This window comes from Liolophura sinensis, chromosome 1 (genome assembly GCF_032854445.1).
Source record: "Liolophura sinensis isolate JHLJ2023 chromosome 1, CUHK_Ljap_v2, whole genome shotgun sequence".
NCBI lineage: Eukaryota > Metazoa > Mollusca > Polyplacophora > Chitonida > Chitonidae > Liolophura > Liolophura sinensis.
The window spans coordinates 43,873,911-43,895,944 of record NC_088295.1 but is presented as its reverse complement, the minus strand read 5'-3'; the positions used below and the strand labels follow the sequence as shown (position 1 = coordinate 43,895,944).

The 22,034-nt window shown below is 37.0% G+C and overlaps 2 protein-coding genes across 4 annotated transcripts; one reads left to right on the top strand and one right to left on the bottom strand.

Annotated features, from left to right (window-relative positions):
- Positions 1-588: 588 nt before the first annotated feature.
- LOC135478061 (sodium-coupled monocarboxylate transporter 1-like) lies at positions 589-15,114 on the top strand. Of its 3 annotated transcripts, none has more exons than XM_064758328.1 (15): positions 589-1,008; positions 3,767-3,835; positions 4,112-4,163; positions 4,772-4,839; positions 5,548-5,628; positions 5,926-5,999; positions 6,477-6,617; positions 8,198-8,327; positions 8,800-8,888; positions 9,842-9,954; positions 10,849-10,919; positions 11,961-12,047; positions 13,459-13,670; positions 14,349-14,449; positions 14,871-15,114. In XM_064758328.1, the coding sequence occupies exons 1-15, from the start codon at positions 658-660 to the stop codon at positions 14,993-14,995; spliced, it is 1,764 nt and encodes a 587-aa protein (XP_064614398.1). In that variant the 5' UTR covers positions 589-657; the 3' UTR covers positions 14,996-15,114. The 3 variants fall into 3 exon arrangements, with proteins under 3 accessions (XP_064614398.1, XP_064614404.1, XP_064614413.1); XM_064758343.1 differs by lacking the exon at positions 589-1,008 and adding an exon at positions 1,984-2,889; XM_064758334.1 differs by lacking the exon at positions 3,767-3,835.
- A 2,360-nt stretch (positions 15,115-17,474) lies between these two features.
- LOC135462075 (GPI mannosyltransferase 4-like) lies at positions 17,475-21,999 on the bottom strand. Its single transcript, XM_064739426.1, has 3 exons — positions 21,920-21,999; positions 19,929-20,154; positions 17,475-19,234 (listed from the first exon to the last, which is right to left on the bottom strand). Exons 2-3 carry the CDS (start codon positions 20,065-20,067, stop codon positions 17,514-17,516), a joined length of 1,860 nt encoding a protein of 619 aa, XP_064595496.1. The 5' UTR covers positions 20,068-20,154; positions 21,920-21,999; the 3' UTR covers positions 17,475-17,513.
- Between the last annotated feature and the right edge of the window lie 35 nt (positions 22,000-22,034).

Below are 22,034 nucleotides of genomic sequence, written 5' to 3'. Positions count from 1 at the left end.
ATAATGTTTCATGTGACCTCTGAACAACGATGCTTTCCTGACATTGACTCTAACCTCTTGTCAGTAGCAATGTTCTTATGACAATTCATGTGACCGTATGTGGGAACGTCTTCCAGCAACCTGCGGATGGTCGTGGGCTTCCCCCTGGCTGTGGCCGTCGTATAAGTGAAATATTCTTGAGTACGGCGTAAAACACCAATCAAATAAAAAAAATAAATAAATCAATCAATCAATCAATTCATGTGAAGAATTAAGTATCAATATACCTTTTCTCTGAACAACGAAAATGTCGGTTCTCATGACATTTCCTGTGGCCTGCATGTGAACAAAGTCGGCCACAAACGATACCCAAGAAACTTATTTTTAAACGTAACATCCACCTGACCCCATTACAAGGTAGATATCTTTATCAAAAGGATAATACATTGTGTATGTGTACTCTGGGTAGGTCGGTCAGTTACCATGACCCAGTTTTGATAATCTGTGTATAGGATGTGTAATGCAAGTATGCCCACATACGGTCTGAATACACAAAAACGCAAAGCGAGTAGGGGTGAAACAAAGGTAGCAGTGACGACATGACACTTCCAAAACGACTACACATATAGCGTCGTTGGTAGCCAGATAATCCCGTTGGCTGAAGTTTCCAAGAAAGCGATGGCGACTGCTAGAGGCGCTCGAGAGTTTCAGGCGGCCGACTATGCGGTTATGTCTGCCATGTTAGCGGTCTCTGTTGGAATCGGAGTTTATTATTCTATTGCTGGCAAGGGCCAAAGGAGTTCGGATGATTTCTTGCTGGCTGGACGCAGCATGAGATTTTTGCCCATCGCCATCTCGGTCCTGGCCAGTTTTTTCTCAGCCTCCACGCTTCTTGGAACCCCTGCGGAAATTTACCAATATGGCACCCAATATTGGATTTCGGTTTTCGGTGCGATATTAGCCCCACTGACAGGGGCATTGCTCTTCGGACCGTTGTTTTTCAAGTTGAAAATAGTCAGTGTGTTTCAGGTAAGTGATTACAATTTCATGTCTTTAATAAACTCCATATATGTTACATGTCACTCTACCCTTGAAAGGTTTTTGGCGTTACTTACGGTTTTGCTCCAATCACGAACATGTGCTTTTCCAATCTGGCACATTTCATAATGCGCTTCACGCAAATTTTGTCGTAAGTTATAGCCAAGCGCTAAGTAAAGAAAGTTCTTTTGATGTCATTGACGCCCAGCATTACAAGATGCAGAAAGCCCAGGTATAGAATTCAGACATTTAAAATACATGTAATTGTAATAAAACGTAAGTATTTTTTGTTTACTGAGTTTTCAGTGGTGTTTTTGATGATGTTTTTTGCCTCGAACGCAGTTCCATGTAAATTCTCCAATTGAAACATGGAAAATGACAACACTGTATCAAAATCCACCGTTTAAGCGTCAACCAAGGCCTGCTGCTTTCACTTCGGCTTCTTATTCTTCAAGCGTTAATCATTTCCAAAAGTTTTTTCTGAAGGTCAATGTACCATTTAATTTGTTGGTTGTTTCATAATGCGGTTGTTAGGTACGTTGATTGTAACTATCACGTCAAGACATTTTGAAAGATAAATGGTGCAACGGTATTACAATGAACTTGGCTTACGTTAGATTTGTGGAACCAGGCCCCAGGATCACAAAGCGATCTTAGACTCATAAGTCAAAATTTTAAATAACTTTAAAATTGTTATTTCCAATGTAACAAGATCAAAATATTGCTTGACGACGTATTTTGGGTATGTTATTGCACCACAAAAAATAACGGAATGGAACATACCGAATTTAATGATCAAAATTTTGACCGAAGTCTGAGATCGCTTCGTGATCCTAGGCCCGTGTGTTGTATATATCAGAATGCTATCGACGCACTCTATATAAAAAAAGACGCAGCAGTCCATGCACTGAAGCTTTATTTTATTAATTGATTAACACCGGAAGGCTCTACTCCAAACTTATTTTTAATGGCTCCAAACAATTCATAATAATAGTTATTTTTGTAACTCCAGGAAAACACCACATTATTTATTTCCAATTATGACCTTAATGCAATGATCAGACTTTAATATTTGTATGTTGTCCTATTATAATCAAGACTCCAGACTGATTATCTTAATGGCTTCAGACTTCCAGACTTTTGCTTTATTGGCAACACAAACATTACTATATTCATGATTCTACGTAAGACCCAGTCATGCAAGAATTTTTATTTTCATGGATCCAAACAAGACACCAGATTTATTAATTAAATGGCTACGAACAAGATTCCAAGCCTGCTATTTTATGACCTAGACAATAATCAAACTTTACTAATTACAGAATTCTAAGAAAGTCTCCAGACTTACTATTCCATTGCTCCAGGCAAAACACTGTAGCTTTATTATGTTTATGACCTAGACATTATTCCAGCTTTACTATATTGTTATGCTTTTAAGCAAGACTCCACACTTATCATTTTAATGGTTCCATGCAGGTATACTTCAAGACTTCTTACTTTGATGGCTCCAGGCAAGACTCCACACTTCCCAGACTTAGTTTTAAGGCTCTAGACTATACCCCAACCTCGTTAGTTTTCATGTCCTAAGCGAAACTATACAGCGTTATTATTTTTATGACACCGTATTATTTTTGTGCCTGTCGCATTGATTTCTTGAAGTTGTATGTAATTTACACCTGTGGTGTAGTTAAAAGAGAGGCACCTGGGATTTAGTTAAGAACAAATTCATACTCACGAAATAGAACATAAAATACCCAAGATGAAGTCTTCTGGTAAACCGCATTTTTTTGTCGCTATAGGCCCAGTTTCAAATGAATGGAAAAAACATGTAAATTTGATATAACAGCACGACATTCGTTTTGGCATATAGTGGTAAGTAACTCTTTGAAGTGGGTGAAATGTTTGCACAATTTCAATAATCACAAAGAGCTTTATTTACAAGCTGTGGGGAAGACTATCTACAAAAGATTTCAAGACAGGTGTGCTGGGAAAGCATATATGATCTGTATATAGTATGTGACTTGTCGGTTCAGAGGTCTAGAGTGAGCGGTGTACTTAGGTTTTGACCCTCTTAGTGCTGTGAATATATAAGTAAACACTATTATATAAGGCTGCTCTTTCTTAGATGGCGTATATTACGGCAAAGAAACACTTTAAAATTGACCCGAAAGTTAGGTAGAGGCCAATTCAGAAATTTGTGAACTGAACTCGAATGGTATGGGTACTGTGCAGTCTGTATAGTTGGTCTCCCCCATAGTAATGATGGAGAAAACCTTCGACCTTCACAATAGGTACCTGACAAATCTTCTGATTAAATGCTCTGCTAAAAATAGAGAGAGAGCTGGATTCGAGAGAGCTGGGCTTGATGGTCGCAGCATGCCATTGCTCCAACTGTGTGAGCCACAAATTTCTTGGAGCTTGAATGCATGATTATGTATCATTTCACATTTACAATTTAAATGCAGAAACAATTATGCAGTAAATGACAATGTTGTGTATTCAAATCCAGTTGTCGTTGGTTCCATTACAACTGTAATTTATGTTGATCATCAGTCTTTATATGACTTACATATATGTAAGACGAAGGGCAGTGATTTCCACCAACTGTTGCCTGTTTTTTTTATAACTGACCGCCAAATAGGCCTATATAGTATATGTCAACAACATATTTTTAATATGACGTAAATTCACAATAACCCAAATAAATAGGTTAAAAACAATAATGTATCTTTGGCTGCTTTCTTTTTAGTACCTGGAGATGCGGTTTTCATCAAAAGCAGTACGGTTGTTTGGAGCAGTTCTGTTCGTTATCAGAGCTGTGAGTATTTTCATTCAAATGTCATTGTGTGTATATCTTACCAAAGATCAAAAGTGTGAACATTAAATTGCATTATAGGCCTATTTGAAAAATATTTCTGTTTTTATGTGTAATGGTCTAAGATGACTGATATACCAAGTTTAAAATATTTTTTTTTGCAAGTAAAAGTATATATTGACGCATCGTGTTGCCAGATAGCATATAATAAATTCTTTACAAAGTGTTGTATGAACTATATAATCTGTATATATAGATTCCTTGCATTGGCTTCAACAGGTTCTTGGAATGGGAATTGTCCTCTACGGACCGTGCACAGCTTTAAGTGCAGGTGATATGCTTGCTTTTAATGACATTTGTATTATATATTTATTTATTTATTTGATTGGTGTTTTACGCCGTACTCAAGAATATTTCACTTATACGACGGCGGCCAGCATTATGGTGGGTGGAAACCGGGCACAGCCCGGGGGAAACCCACGACCATCCGCAGGTTGCTGGCAGACCTTCCCACATACGGTCGGAGAGGAAGCCAGCATGAGCTGGACTTGAACTCACAGCGACCGCATTGGTGAGAGGCTCCTAGGTCATTTGTATTATATAAAATATATATATATAAATATATAAATATATAAATATATAAATATATAAATATATATATATATATATATATATATATATATATATATATATTCATTTAGATGAATGGGTGCAAAATATAATATAAATGTATATCGTGGCCGTGTTATAACTATGTCGCATTAAATTTCCATATCTTGAAGTAAAAACTAATTTGGTCAATGTGTAAGCCGTATGTTAAAGTGTAATGCATATCTGAGTAAACACTTTTCCTACCTTTCGGGTAGGCTTTATTGCATGCTTTCCATGAGTGTTTTGACCGTCTCTCTACATATACGCCTTAAACTGTTTTCATTCCAGCTACACCGGTACCCACGTGGAGTTCAATTATTGTTGTCGGCGTTGTCTGTACCCTATACACATTCCTGGTAAGACAAGCCTGGAAATAAACAGCAAGACAAGGGCAGTACTCTGCACCAAATAGTATTGGTATTATAGCATTCTGCACCAATTGGTATTGGTATTATACATGTAGTATTCTGCTCCAAATAGTATTGTTATTATAGTATTCTGCACCAAATAGTATTGGTATTATAGTATTCTGTACCAAATCGCATTGGTATTATAGTATTCTGCACCACATAGTATTCTGCACCAAATAGTATTGGTATTATAGTATTCTGTACCAAATAGTATTGGTATTATAGTATTCTGCACCACATAGTATTCTGCACCAAATAGTATTGGTATTATAGTATTCTGTACCACATAGTATTGGTATTATAGTATTCTGCACCACATAGTATTGGTATTATAGTATTCTGCACCAAATAGTATTCTGCACCAAATAGTATTGGTATTATAGTATTCTGCACCAAATAGTATTCTGCACCAAATAGTATTCTGCAGGTATGAAACAGGTATGAAGTGACAGATATGATTAATCTGGCTTGAACCCAAGTCGCCATTGCATGGGCATGAAGTGGTACACCTTAACCCAATATAGATATATCCACCGACCATCCACCATTAAAGACACACTGTTTTCCTCAACAACTGAGCCTTTTATACATTATGGAAGCTTTATATATATTTATATTTATGCCTTTCGACTGTTGTTTTTTTTTCTTTCTCAGGGAGGTCTGAAGGCTGTAATCTGGACAGATGTATTCCAGACTTTAGTCATGGTGGCAGGCATGTTAGCAGTCCTGATACAGGTATAGTTTGTTAACTGAAGAGGTGTACATTAAAGTTCAACCTTTCTTGCCCTTTTTAGGCATAACTGTATTAAACATTGTTTGACTTCCGTTTAACCATTCGTGTATTAATAGAGTATCTTTTTCGTACCTCAGAATATATTCTCTGTTACAAGTATGATATTAGTAATTGCCCGGTTTCCTCCTGGCCACCGTCGTGTAAGGGAAACGTTTTTGAGTACGGCGTAAAACGCAAATCAAAAAAAAATTAAAGAAATACAATTTTAAGTGGCTTACACTTGCATGTGTCTTCTACAGGCTATCATAGAAGTCGGAGGTATGGGTAGAATGTGGCACTTAGCTGAAGAAAAGGGAAGAATTGAATTTTTCAAGTAAGAACGCAGTTAAGAAAGAATTCAGGATCTACCTGCTGTGTGATCTAAATTATACACAAGTTCTTGCATGTTTCTTGAATGTGTTGTACAGAATTTCCGTCTTTTGCGGCATGTATACACATAAGTTTTAAAATGTAAATAATCCATCAAAACGTCTGCATACGCTGCTATTCATTACACATACGTAATTCTCAGGTATCAAATATAGGCTGCAACATTGTAATACGGTATACCAGTTTTGCGACAAAACATCACCACTTAAGAAAAAGTATAGAAATGGCTACTCATGAACTGCAAATTGTGTCGACGTGAAAGGTTTCGCAGTGGTTATAACATCTTAACATTCGTATGCAGTGGTTGTTGAATTTCATTATCATTTGTCTCGACAATTCCGCTGAGATTGACATTTGTACACCTAAATCGCCGTAACCTGTAATATCGTGTAACTTTTGCTTGTCTTTGACATGTTCGCAGTTTTGATCCCGATCCACGGGTGCGGCACACCTTCTGGACCCTCGTCGTGGGGATCTATTTTGTCTGGTTACCTCCATACACAGTGGACCAGCAGATGGTTCAGCGTTTCTCCTCGGCCAGGTCATTGCGGGACGCCAAAATGTTAGTTTTTGTAATCAAGACCCAATTAGCACTTCAAGAGGGAATGTATATTTTAGAGTAATTTCGATGCACAGGTGCATGGTTGGTATGAAAATAATGGATATTGTCTAAACTATGGGCAGGTATGAGTTTTATTGCTGATTGTTTGAAATTCATGGCGGGAGGGTGTAATGTGTGAGGATATGGTGAGGCTCGGAGTGAAGTACCCCTGACATTCCTGCATGGGCACCCATCACAGCTGCTAACATAGGAAGGTCCAGATCTTGAGGGTCAACCTGTTTCAACATTTTTATAATGAAGTTTGTTCATTGACCATCGAACGTTTGGGGCTGTTACATCGCTAGGCGTTCATTTTCTGTTTCTTCCCAACTAATATCTGTAGACTGCGTGCAGACATAATTGATGCAATGTTTCATCTTCATCTGGGGTTTCATTCTACGAGTTTTTTGTGAGCATCAGAGTTGTACATGTAGAATTTATTGGTAGCAGTTATACAAATATTGTATAATCAAAAGACAGTAGATACCAGAGAGTTGTATGATCTACTGGTGGCGGATACCAGAGAGTTGTATAATCTACTGGTGGCGGATACCAGAGAGTTATATAATCAAGTGGTGGTGGATACCAAAGAGTTGTATAAAATGGTGGTGGATACCAGAAAGTTATATAATCAAGTGGTGGTGGATACCAGAGAGTTATATAATATAGTGGTGGTGATACCAGAGAGTTATATAATCTAGTGGTGGTGGATACCAGAGAGTTATATAATCTACTAGTAGGTGATACCAGATAGTTAACAGCTACACGAGACTATCGACGAATACCAAAGTGGTGTTTAACTAACTGGAATAGTACATACCAAGTAGAGGTGTTCAACTTTTTTATTGCGCATATCTCATAGTACCATAACCTGTCGGTGACACATTCCTGAGAGTTGCTTATCACTTCTTGGGGGATACAAGAAAGTAGTTCACTGTATTGACAGCATGGCATATACATTTAGGTGTTTAACCTGTTGGTATAGCGGAGCATTTACCATGCAAAGAGACATTTAACGTCTTGGTGAGCGATGTCATAGAGATCATTAATCTTTTGGTGACAAATACATGAGTGATGTTTAACCACTTGGTGAGTGATTGCAGGGAGATATGTTTGATCTCTTCGTGAGCGATATCAAAGAGATGTTTAACCTCTTGGTGAAAGATACCAGGGACATGTTTAATCTTTTGGTGAGAAATACCAAGGACATGGTTAACGTCTTGGTGACCAGTACAAGGGGACATGTTTAAACTCTTGGTGAGCGATAGCATCTGCATCTTTAACTTCTTCCTGACAAATACCATGCAGAGAGATGCTTAACGTGTCGATGGTGTATCAAAGAACTAAACCGTTTAATAACAGGAAAAATACCTGGAAAATTCATGATACATGATTTACGGGGCGGGGGGTGGGGGGGGGGGGGGTAGTGTGATTCAGGCGTTAAGTTACACAGATTTTGAATTCGGTAGTATTTAGATACTGCATGTATTCCTATAAAGAAGTGCATCCTCTCACAGCCGATTAGCGTTGTCCTGTTTCAGGGCCTTGCTGTTTAACATTCCTGGGATGTTTATCCTTATCACGCTATGTTCTCTTGTGGGAGTGGCTCTGTTTGCTACATACGCCGACTGTGATCCACTAAGTGCGGATGTCATCTCAAATCCAAACCAGGTAATAGAATGATACTAGTATACAGTGCAATAATTCGGTCGTTGAACTGACAAATGTGTCCAACGGCATTGAAATGCAACAATGCATCTGACAATCATTATATAGAGGGAACATTGCACTTAATACTTAAACATTACAGAATAAAACCGTAAATGTAGTCGATGTAATTGTTGCAAATACAATCATACAATGGCGATGAAAAAGAGGCGTCGAAAGTCCGCGAGACGAGGAACAGAGTTTAAACTTTACACTACGGTAAAGAGGTCAAAAGAATATGTATAAGTACAGATGCAGGCCTTTTCGATGTTAATGCCATCAACTGATGTGACTTTTAGCATTATGCATATACTCAGAACCGTGTGTCGTAAAGTTATGTGCCAAGAAATGTCGTGTTAAACAAGAAAAAGAAATTAAAATATAAAAAACATCCTATTAAAGCGTACGTTTACTCACTGGCTCACTTTATTTTCAGTTATTGCCTTTGTTTGTCGTCCAGATGCTATCGTTCGCTCCCGGATTACCGGGATTACTGTTCGCTTCTCTCTTCAGCGGGGCTCTCAGGTAGGCTGTCTCAAAAACTTGGACACTATACTGGAATGTACATGCTGACACTTGAATATACTAAAAAACACAACAAGCAATTTTGAATGACATTTGAATTAAATCTATAGGATAGAGTAACTTAAAATTCTCCTATCATCAGATAATGTCTACTTAGAATAATGTACACAGATAAACAAGGCAGATTGGATATGAAATCACCATTTTATAGGCATTTTACTCTCACAATAGGCAATGGTAACCAAAATCCATTTGAGCGCTTCCCCCACAGAATAGCATGGATTTATTTATTTATTTTATTTGATTGGTCTTTTACACCGTACTCAAGGATGTTTCACTTGTAGGACGGCGGTCAGCATTATGGTGGGAGGAAACCCGGCACAGCCCGGGGGAAACCCACGGCCATTCGCAAGTTGCTAACATGGGTTCAGAATTGTGGTTTGATAGTGAACTTATGGATCAAACTTGTCGTAATACTGATTTGTTAAGAATAGTAGCCTATATACTAACAAGAATAAGTAAGGTGTTTGCTTTCAAAGAAAATCCTAGTAAGTTTTAGTACATGTAATTTGCTTAGCTCAACATCATTTAATGATCTTCACGTGGCGTGATTCAGTGGAAATGGAAAGACGCGAAAATAACTAGGAAGCGTATGTAAATTAATAAATAACAATGATATGTATGGATGGATGGATGGGTGGATGGATGGATGGATGGGTTTCCCATCTATGTCTGTTATAACAAAGTACCCTTTTGCCTCACAGTGGCCTCTGTTGTCCATGCTGAATTGTCCAGTGTTCTCATACAATGGATACGTTGCAAGTTGGCCCACAAAACAGCGCCTGAAAGGCATGTAGGAATTAGCAAAATGCTACACAGCTTATACTTTAGGCGTTCCCATTAGATGACTTTCCATTTACTATGTTTTAGACACGTCTGTTCTTCCGTTACAGTTCCATTTCTTCAATGTTGAATTCTCTCGCGGCTGTTACATGGGAAGATTTCCTCAAGTTGAAATTTGGACATTTGCCAGATGAGAAAGTTACTTGGGTGACTCGTGGCTTGGGTAAGTGGTAAAATGTATTTATGTGTGGGTGGTATATGTGCTTACAGGTCTTTGGTTGTGAAAGAGTGTAAAACCCTAACTGACGTAAATTGACCTGGTTTCACTCACTATGCTTTGATTATTACATTGATTACATGTCATGTGGACGCTCAAAATAACGGACATTCAAATTAAGATCTCAGAGGCTTGCTCAATGAATAGAATTGCTCTAAATTGGGTGAGAGATGGGGTCAGCTAAATAAAAAACCAGGACTCATAATTTAAAGACGGGTTTGTACTAATATTGGTTTGTAAGGGAATCGGGTGTTCGTCACATCGGGATTCATCACTATATCTCATCTATATATATATATATATATATATATATATATATATATATATATATATATATATATATATATATATATATATATATATATATATATATATATATATATATATATATATATATATATATATATATATATATATATATATATATATATATATATATATATATATATATATATATATATATATATATTTCATCATTCTGTCAATATATGACGGTACTGGGAGCACACTGCTGCTAAAATAACCAGTTTTGGACCTGTCATCTTTGGCAAATACACACTGTCCAGCATTCACACATCGGACCCTACAACCAAAATATTGATGAAAGAATGACCCCGATTTTCAGATCATTAAGGAAACGAAAACTGTCATGATTCTTGTGATGGCATGATAAAGTTATACGCTCGAAGTATCCATACACGGCAATTCAATCTCTGTATAAGTATTTTATTCATACATTTTAAATATCTGAGATTGCCTTTACACCATGCTGTGTGACTTGTGTGACTATATTATTCAGATAATGTTGTATAATGTAATATGACATATCAACATTTACAGTTGTGCTGTATGGTGTGATTGGTGTTGGCGTGGCCTTTCTGGTGGAGCAGCTGGGTGGAACTGTTCTGCAGGTATTGAACATTATATGTGTGGAGACACCAGTAAGAAAAAACAGTCTGACAGAAACTCTACTGATAAATACTTAACTCATTTAAGGTTCGGTTGACGAAATATCTTTACTGTTGGTTGTTGGCAGATCTACTGTTTTGATTATCTTAATCGGACAAGATTGCAGGCCATTATGTAAGCTACTTTCCAGAGGAATAATTAATGGAGATTTAAGTAATTTTCAGATTTATATACATTTGCCTTAAAAAGCAAGAAGCGAAACGAAAGAATACTACTTCAGTTTGTTAAAGGAGAGGAAAACATAAAAATGATGCCAAAATCAGATGAAAGAGCCTCAAAACTTATTTGCAAATATGATCTTTAATATTTTTTTTTATGTTTTATTTTTGAAGAGAAAAAGGTATTTGAAAATATTTTTGTTTGGTGGGTATTTGGGACCAACTTTTGGTATTTATTGTTGTTGCTTAATAATGTTCTAAATAAGAATGTGATGCTTGTCTAATAAATTTATTTAAATGTGAAGTTGTTGTTTATATCGAAACACATGCATTTAATCTAAATTATGACGATATTTATGAACATACTGAAAATATAAATATGATCTAAATTGAGGTTAAATACATTTGTTAGCTGAAAAGAACAAATTCTAGTGCAAAAAATCTTTATTAAACCTGTGTTACATCCTCATTTATGACATTATAAAACGAAGACTATAAATACCAACAGGCGTTCACAAATACCCACCATACAATAATTATTTTAAAGTGTCTTGTTCTACTTAAGGAAAAATCGGAAAAAATATTGAAGACCACATTTAGGGATAACTTTTCGCACTCTTTCATCTGAACTTTATGTCATTTTTATTTTTCTCTACCTTTAAAGTACTTTATTCATCCTGGCATCCTCGTAAGCTATTATGTGTAAATTTATTACATGTTGAGGGAATCATTGGCCATCGACGGTGCGGCCGGTGCACTTTTGGGGCGGATATTGGTCGTAGAAAACATGACGTGCACGTAAACTGTATATGTTACTTTTTTAAGGCATCGCTGACCATTAACGGGGCCGCTGGTGCTCCTTTAGTGGGGATATTTATCCTGGGAGCGTTTTTTCCTTGCATCAACTGGATTGTAAGTAGACATGATTTCAACTCAAACCATGGTGCCTTGGGGTCAGAATTAGAATTAGAATTGGTGTTTATAGAATACACGCTGCAAGTATATTTCACCCGTTACAAGTGTCCATTTGCCAACCATATCACACTGTCGTTGCTGCTCTGGTTTTACTCTCCATGCTGCAGTCTTTTGTAATCATTCCATACTACGAATAATCATGTTAAAATGTGATGTATTTCTGTCCAGCAAGCTCGATAAAGAAAGTGAAATTCACTTAGCCTATATATTTCTAACAACGGGTTACCTTTCCTGCGCAACGGTGACTTGGATCTATGCCTTGAAACGGTCATTCGCGTACCACCTGTCAACTAAACTGGACGTTCTATGCATGCCATAAATCACATAACGACATTTAACGCATATCCAGAGAACTAAGAAATTATATGAAGTTCGAAGTTAGGAGGAAGTCATGCAAAGAGAGTCCAAGCGGAAATGACCTGTGCTGTCTTGCAATGCATCTGCAACACTTTATACCAGTTTGCTCAGTTGAAAACATCACCGCACAGGCAGAAATGAACAGTGAACTACAGAGCTTATATAGGCATACAGACCCGAATTATACTCTAGCCAGAAACTGCCTCGTTAGGTCTATATAATATGACAGCGTGCAATTGATTCAGTTGTTTACATTTGGTGAATGGTTATCGATTTGCTGTATTCAGCCGTCTCCAGCTTGGTACACGTACATACCTCTGAGATGGGTTGGGTGATTGGTTAACGATTTGCTGTATTCTGCCGTCTCCAGCTTGGTAAACGTATATACTTCCCAGATACGTTGGTTGATTGCTGAACGATTTGCTAGTTTCAGTCGTCTTCAGCAAGGTACATGTACATACCTCTGGAATCGGTTGGGTGATAGGTTAACGATTTGCTGTCTCCAGCTTGGTACAGCTGAGATCGGTTGGCCATGTTTCTAGATTCCACGATAACCCTGTGTTCTGAAACCTATGTTGGGGAGAAGAAACAAATCGCAGGTATATACCTGATTGGCGATAAACGCACTGTCGTTTTCTCTCAGTCTATATTTCCATCTATAACCTACACTTAATCTACCCGGTATTACTTGGACAAGAATGAAACGTTGAGATATATAGATTTTAGTGCTCTTTAATTTTAGCCTGCGCACACCAAGGATTAAATGGATACGGGACATAATGTCTTTAAGGCTTTTGCGTTGTCAGTATAAACATGTGTAGGACGTATATGTATGTAAGAAAGAATTAAATTGTATGTTTATGTGAATAATGTGGAACACTGGTGAGAATATAAAATTCAGTAAAATATGTAAAATGTGAAGTTCAGTATTCATGCATGGGGAACTATATATAGTAGGTCTATGATAATTTATTTTGATTTATTTTGACAGGGTGCTATCATTGGTGGTGTTTTGGGGTTCTCATTTTCAATGTGGCTTATTATCGGGAAATATTTAACAAAACCCGTGGATTTTAAACTCCCCACATCCGTGGAGGGATGCTACTTCAACGTGTCCAACTCGAACACTTCAGTTTCTGTGTGGGCAAATTCCTCACAGCATCTGCAGGGTACATCATTAAAATCTGACATACATCATGATATGTGAGTTTTTTCTTCACAGTTTTTGCCTATCATCCCAAAAATCGGTCTATCTACTGTAGATGAACAATGTCGCTTGATACAAATCTGAATTTATCTGAAATTCATTTGGAAAATTGTGTACAATTTATTCTACATGTTTGTAAAATCACTCAGGATTGAAGTTACATTTGAAGACTTTGTTCATTAAATTCCAATACACTTTTCATCTACATCATTAAGTGTCCCGTTGGACATCAACTGAATCCCGGAAACATAAACCATAGCTTTAAACAAAAAAGGAAAATTTTTTTTTTCTGAATTTACATTAATTGTATTTTTACTCATGTATTATATTCTTCAGACTGGAATGTACATGTTGGATAGTGCCTTAGTGAAAGTATAGTATCATAGTTATATATAGTGCATTCTTCAAAGTACTATAATTTTAATGCCTTGTTAAACTTAGTGACTCTATACGGTGTATAGTGCCGCCTCGAGAGTAGAACTACAACTTCATGTTGGCTATAAGAGCGAAAATACAGAAGGTTAAGTTTGAATTGCTTAACACATTCGACAATTTTCAGTGTATTGTCTTAATTTTAATGTAGAATGTATGATGTCGTAATCTGTATGTATGCCTTGTTGGTACAACTTAATACTGCAGAGATATCTATTAGCCTTTGTCACATTCTTTGACAGAATTGGACTGGAGCAGCTTTACAGCATTTCCTATCTGTGGTTCAGCGCCATCGGTATTCTCTCCACCATTCTCGTTGGTTTCCTTGTCAGTGTTATTACAGGTAAATATATCTGCATATGAATATCAGCCTTGATTCCACGGCTCTCATTGCATGTGGTGCCGTGCTGGTCATATAATTACACCTCTCTTAACTGAGGCCACTTTCGCTGTCATGCGTTCATATTTCTTTAACCAACTTATCGTGCAAGTTTGTACGTGACGGGTGATAAAATACGTAAGTGACTTATCAAAGACCGCCGGTTTATCTCTGACACTCCAGTTAAACTTTAAAAAAGTAAACAAATAAATCGTACATCAGACCGAACAAATTTTAAAATCAACAAAATGTTATATTTTTCGCTGATATTTCTGTTTTGTTGTAATCAAGGAATAATATTATAAAATTGCATCTTTATTCTGAAAACATGTTTCATTTCATCTGATCAGCAGTTTACACACACACACATATATCTTTGTTACAGGTTTATCAAAGAGAGAAGACATTGATGACAATTTACTATTAAGTTTTCCGAGAAACTCAGGGTGCTATTGTTGTAAAAGAAAGATGAAGGCGTATCACTGCCAAACGAAAGACCACAAGACATAAAGATGAAACCAGAGTTCTTAAATATATGTTGGATATTTTGAAATTTATATTAAGTACAATGGAAGGCCCACTTATTACATCAGTTATAAGAATAATAAAAATAAGTAAATAAAAAAAAACTCAAACAATCTTTCTATTCTGTTCTCAATTACTTATCAATGAAATGTCTAAGGCGGTAGGATAGATTTATCTTCACTAGAATACTATTCCAGACTCGGATTTTTTAAATGTAAAAGAACTTGGAAAACACTTCCACAAATCTGCCTTGGTTTAAAATAATCTTAACTATTATATAGTGTGATCTGCAAGTCAACAGTTTAAACTCCACTACAATGTATGCAAGACAATCTCTGTTAAGAAAGGGAAGGATGTTCAACGCGACATCAGACTAAAACAAATACGCAGAAGTATGGTATGTACACACTGACGGATATGAAGCACGACCCTGAAGTCTCGTGTGACTGATTATTTGCTTTATTGATTGATTAACTCGTTTTTCCATTATTATATGGCTGCAGCCAAGTTTGTGGGTGGAGGAAACCGTAGTGCCCGGGGTACTGCTGAGGTTTTGGTAATTGAGTCACACATGAAGCACAGAATTGCCTTCATGCCTACATGTGCCTTCTTGGTCTCATTCCCTGCTGAGGTTTTGGTAATTGAGTCACACATGAAGCACAGCTTTGCCTTCATGCCTACATGTGGCTTCTTGGTCTCATTCCCTGAATTATTTTTCCTGCTGCCGTCGTTTGAAGATATGTCTGGACACAACCTGAGCCCATAAAGCACAGCGATAGTTTGTTTTAAAGCAACTCATCTCTTCAGCTTTTCAAGAATTTTGCCGCTGTGTTGATTTATTTATTTATTTGATGGGTGTTTTACGCCGTAATCAAGAATATTTCACTTATACGACGGCGGCCAGCATTATTGTGGAAAGAAACCCGTATCATTCCGTCAAGTTATCTTCCACCATAGGGTAGCATTCCTTGGAATATTTCCTAGTGATTGTAATTTGAAGATGGAATTTGGACTTTTACGGAAAATGCAGCTTGTCATAAGAATTCTTCTTGCGGCTTTCAACATGTCACATATGTCATATGGTAATCATCTCAAGGTACTCCGTGGCTCAGTTGGTTAGCGCGCTAGGGCAGCGTAATGTCCCAAGAACCTCTCACCAGTGTGGTCGCTGTTAGTTCATGTCCAGCTCATGCTGGCTTCCTCTCTGGGTGTACGTGGGAAGGTAGCATTCCCCAGGCTCTGCCCGGTTTCCTTCCACCATAATGCTGGCTGCCGTCTTATAAGTGAAATATTCTTGAGTACGACGTAAGACACCAATCAAATAAATAAATCAATCAATCAAGATGTTCATGTGATTTCTGACTTGCAGTAGCATACCAAATACCAGTTAATCATGTCATCAAACAAAAATACTTGTGGAAAGTTAATCTTTATTTACAGAACCCATTGGGTCAATAAAACATTAAGTAACAATGAGTCAAAGAAACTACATGCATTCATTTATATTCAAAAATACAACATTTATTTTTGTTCTATATTAAACAGGAAAGTGCATAAAAGCAACAATAACAACAAACATACATAACAGTTTTCAATGATTAAGCTCCAATTATGATTCACAACATCAGTGGATGAACTACTCAAGGTATTTGCACATTTAAAACAGCATGTACATTAAATTCTACATGCCTCTGTACCAGTAACACTTTTTTCTTGCTTAAATAGTGAATTACTACACTTACATGTAGTTTGAATATTTTTTATTTTACTGGTCTTTAACGCTGTACTCAAGAATATTTCATTTAACTGTGGCCAGCATTGCAATGGGAGGAAACCAAGGGGTAACCTACAACTACCCGCAGGTTGCAGAACATCTATCTTTAGTGTTCAGACTGAAATTGTGAGCCTTGTTAATTTGATAAGTGTTACACCATAATCATGAATGTTCCACCTACACAATGAATTAGGCTTGTAGGTTTGTTGCAGGAGGAAATGTATCAGTGTCTACATAGTAGAAACCAGACAACATACTGATGTCGAGATACCGGTGAACCAGCTGAAAATTGTTTATCTGACTGTCAACTGATCAAGCTCTTTGGGTAAGAAACAAGATAAGGATCAAATGGAAATATGTTCCAATTTCTATTTCAGCATGGGCTTCAACAACAAAATGCATATTCATATAACACAGTTCAAAACTTTACTGCTAAAGGTCAAAGAACACACGTTTTGCTGCTATCAAGTATTTCAGATTGCATACAGATGGAGTATTTATCTGTGCCCAATAGATGAGTAGAATGTTTTAGTAGGTACATGTATAACTGTCCATACCAGTCCACAGCTCATTTGTCATTTGCACCTCTGATGAACAATCTTACACTGGAACACAGAGCAAAATATCTTCTCTGAGATTATTAACATATGGTAAGCCAACCTTAATACAAAACGGAGGCTTGTACCTATAACTCTGGTATGCTGTTCAAGGAATGTGTATTAAAAATGCTTACTGAACCTTAAGCAGAATGAGAGAGAACATGTTTCTTAGCCTGTAAAGCAATACAAACTTGTCTCCCGGTGGCAAGCAATGTGACACATTGGTCCAACCTGCATGGGTAATTAATCTGAACAAATCTGGTGGATCTTCTAGTGTGAGATGTGGGGTGAAAGATTGAACCCATTTCATGTCGAATTTATGACAGTTGCTGAATACCCATGTAAATGGGGCAATAACATATATGTCAAGGTGATCTGTTTGTTGAGCTTGCTCCTTCAAGTTTGAAATAAGTTCTTCTAACACAAAGTCCTCACCACCTTTGAGATCATGAATGCGTACAGTGGCACTTGTTTTACTCCTTCCTCTGTCGTTGAATGGCATCTTCCTGTATTTCAGGAGCAGGTGCTCTGGAGGCATGTATGTGTGAAAGTAGATCATATGACTCACTGCAGTGGGTGGCATAACCTTCTGACCACCCAACAGTGATGCACCAGTTGAAAGAGTTGACTCATTAGATTGCAGGTGCATTAAACTTGGCACAACACCTCCTTGGTGGAAAAATCCGAAAAGAACAACACCGGCAGCATTGAAAATTATCCACACAAATGTAAAAAGATGGAACAAGCCAGACTTTGGTTTGTACATGTGGGCTGCTAACAACACCATTGGTGTCAGAAGCGGGATGATGAAACGTGGCTCCTGGTGAGGAAACACAGACAGTAAAAGACTTGGCAAATAAAATATCCAAACTAAGGGCCAGAGTTTCTTCTGTCTCCAGTCTAGGCAGTATCTTGCTTCGCAACAGCATGCTTTAATAAGTGCACAAACTCCTAAAATACTCAATGGTCCAAACAGAATGAGAGCATTTGCAGTGAGATGTAAGTACCATGGGTGAGCTCCATGGGATGCAAGATTGTCTTTATTTGTGTTGTATATTATAAAATTCCATGGGGTAAAAACAAAATGGTCACTAGCTGCTTGACATAAACAAGTCACAACATTCTCTGATTTCTCCAGGCAAAACTTGATGTCCACATGCAAATCTACTAAATCTGTTCTAAAGTACACTGTGTCCAGACAGACCAATAAGGATGACATGAGGCTAAATCCAGTTGCTAAATACAAAAGTCTAGCCAATAATGTGAACAAAGAATAACTATTCTGCATCCAAAGTACCACAGGTACCAATGCGAAAATAACAAATGTTGGCCGGTTAAAAATTCCACAAGCTAGTAAAACACCCATAAAGATACTGCACATAACAGTTTGGTACCAGATGTTTCCAAATGTTTCATCAATATTTTCATCATCTGCTGATGTTTTCTGGTCTATGGTCTCTTTTGGAGAACTTTTCACATCAGACAATGCAAAAAGTAGCAGAATGTTAAAGAGGAAACTTTCTGTTGTATTTGAAAGTGTTCTTGTATAAAACACAAGCGTGACAAAGGAACTGGCATAGAGCAGTAGACTTGTTTTGGGGCAAACAGAAAATTTTTGGCTCAAATTCCACACACAAAAATCACCCATAAAGCTCAATAAGACCAGAAACAATCTTGGAGTAATCAGAACAGAATATGATGTCATGACAGAAATGCTGCTCAACAACTGGTCCAAAATCTTTAACAGGTATAGAGGGAACCCAGCAGTGGCTTGAATGATTGATCCACTTCTGATTGGGACATTGGAATTGAATTCCCAAGTTCTCTTTCCCTCGACATCAAGAATGTCACCTGAAAAAAAAAGAGAAGTAATAATAGGATGAAATGCTTTGCACAAATTCAAGCTCATCCTAATTCTAATAAATTCACTAACCTGACTGTAATTACTGCGTAACACCACAATGTACTCAAGAAATTTTTATGTACAAAATGGAAACAGTTTTTAAGGATGTTGGAAACCACAGTGCCCAGATATTTAAAACCATCGACAGATATTTAAAACCATCGCAAATTTCCAACATGTGATCAATGTGAACTTGTATTCGTCCCAGCTATGAAGTACAGATATGTTAGCCATAATGGTGGAAGGCAAGTGGGCTTAATGAATCTAAGACTGCATAAACTACCCTTTGAAAGCCGTCAATCGTCACCAATGTCCCAAAAGTAATGAAAGCAGGGGATGATTCAGTTAAATACAAGTTTTGTTCTTTCCTATATTATACATGTATAAAAAAGGAAGATTTAGCATGTCGAAAAGTACTCATCATAAGCATTCTGCACAAAGCAAATACACATGACTACACATCACTGTTAGCTTGTGGAGATTTATTTATTTATTTGACTGGTGTTTTATGCTGCATTCAAGAATATTTCACTTATACCACACTGCCAGCATTATGGTGAGAGGAAACCCACGATCATCAACAGGCTGCTGGCAAACCTTCCCACCTACGTAATTAGTGGGGAGGGGTTACAAATAATTTACCTGCAGCTACTTCAACAGACTGGAAGAATTCATCCGGATGAATGTATCCTGTTTGAGGCCAGCAAACCAGGATGATACGCAGTAACCATAGGGAGAGAATAAGTGTTTGTTTCAATACACAGGTACCCTTGGCTGTCATGGTGATTGGATAAAGACCATCAAGGCCTTTCGTTGACCTTTTTGTAGATTCACAGGGTCAGATGGTAGAAGAACATTAGTTCATTTTCTGGAACAAAAACAATCAGATATCACAACTGTCAAAAGGCAAACGTCATTGTATGACCTCAATAAATAATTAAATGAAATGTTACGACAAGTACATTTAACACTGAAATACTGGCTGTGTCATTAGAAAAGCACGTGGAAACTATATAGTTATATACTTTCTCCATAAAGGTTAATGACATCATCAAATCTCCTCTCCTGGATCAACTAATGTTGTTCAGAAATTTAATTCTCAGACGAGACAAGTATGCGAGCCACATACCACACATTATATTTTGTTCAATTGTGCATTATGTTGGGTAACTTAAGAAAAACTTCTGGACATCTCCACATTCACATTTTTACGTCATATCTCAAATTAGTTACACACACACAAAAAAAGAAAAAACATGAGATCTTTGCTCCCGGTAGTAATGTAAACCACATTAGTTACTACACTGTTGGTAGAGTATATTTACCTGCATCCCATATCCCAAAAGCAATTTTATCTCACTATCCCTGGCTGTAAAGAAACCAAAAAATGCCTGAAACACATTTTACCTGACACCTTAAGCTTATAAACTCATGGCATGAGGAATAATTAGTAGAAGAAATTATTTAGAAAATGTATGATAGAGTGATTGGTATGGGCTAATGTGTTGGACTTTTCACATTATACCTGAGACAAAATATCTGTTGTGTTAGTCCCAGATTATACCTAAAAATATCAACTGCAAAGGTTACTGATCAGAAAATGAAAGTTGTCAGGCTGAATACATTTGGATAATTGTGTTATATTCTTGTATTATTATGTAGATGAGTATGAATTTTTATACAGTATGTTTTGATAGAAAAAAACTAAATAAATCTGGACAATCATTTTGTTCTGACGTCATGGTCTGTTTCCCTAAAATGTAAAGTACGACTTCAGAGTGGCCATCGTTCATTCACCTGATTGTACATGACTTAACAAAAACTACTACACTTTTAAAGCATGAATGACAGGTATCACTAACCAATGATATTACAGCCTTCTAAAAACAAAGAAAGATAAGGAAGTACATTTTTCGTACAATACACATCACATTACATAATCGTAAATATTTTCTATTAAATAAAAAAGAACTTAAATAAAATAACAGGAGAATCCATCTGACAAAGGAATTTTACTAAAATTTTAAGTGTTGCAGTTCACCTTTAACTGGGACGAATATACCAGAAATAGTTTGTCCCAGCCCTTAATTAAGTTGCATGTAATAATTATAAAATTAATACCTAGAAGCACTAACATCTCACAACCTTAAATACAGATTTAGGTTTAAGCAGAAATAAATGGCATGCACAATGGTAATTATTAATCTTTGCTAGCTAGGTTAACATGCTAGATTCATTTGGGACTAATATTAGTCACAGGTTTTGTGAACCACAGGGTGATTCTGATGAGAGATGACTGTTCAGTCAGTGTGGAACCACTTACCACGTTGTGAATGCAAACTGATTAAACTTCTCGGTATCGTAGGTCTGAAGTGATTTAAAATTGTTTTTCCTTTCATTTATAAACAATTTTACATTGGTGCATACCACAGAGTTAAAATAGTTATGTGCAAAATGACACAAGCTGCTCTTAAAACATGGGCACTAAAAGGTACCAATTGTCAGTCGGATGGTCTCCTCAACGTCTCCGTCAACAAAACAAGCCGTCCCAATCGCATACTAGGAGTGGGATACAGTGCTGAGTATTAATATCAACTGTGGATAAAGTCAACGTTTAGATTTTCTTGGGATACCTTTGTTTTGGCTGATAATATGCGTTTCGTCTGCTTCTTCGAAGAAATCTCCTGTCACTACCGAACGCGTTCCATCCTTCCCTCACTAGGGAGTTATCTCCCGTTTCAATCACTC

Bases quoted from the DNA above. Each gene is read 5' to 3' on its own strand.
- LOC135478061 (XM_064758328.1), top strand. From the start codon at position 658: ATGGCGACTGCTAGAGGCGCTCGAGAGTTTCAGGCGGCCGACTATGCG. The intron at 8,328-8,799 runs GTAATAGAATGA...CTTTATTTTCAG, and splicing joins TCATCTCAAATCCAAACCAG to TTATTGCCTTTGTTTGTCGT. The intron at 9,955-10,848 runs GTAAGTGGTAAA...CAACATTTACAG, and splicing joins TTGGGTGACTCGTGGCTTGG to TTGTGCTGTATGGTGTGATT.
- LOC135462075 (XM_064739426.1), bottom strand. From the start codon at position 20,067: ATGACAGCCAAGGGTACCTGTGTATTGAAACAAACACTTATTCTCTCC. The intron at 19,235-19,928 runs GTAAATTATTTG...TTTTTTTTTCAG, and splicing joins GTCTGTTGAAGTAGCTGCAG to GTGACATTCTTGATGTCGAG.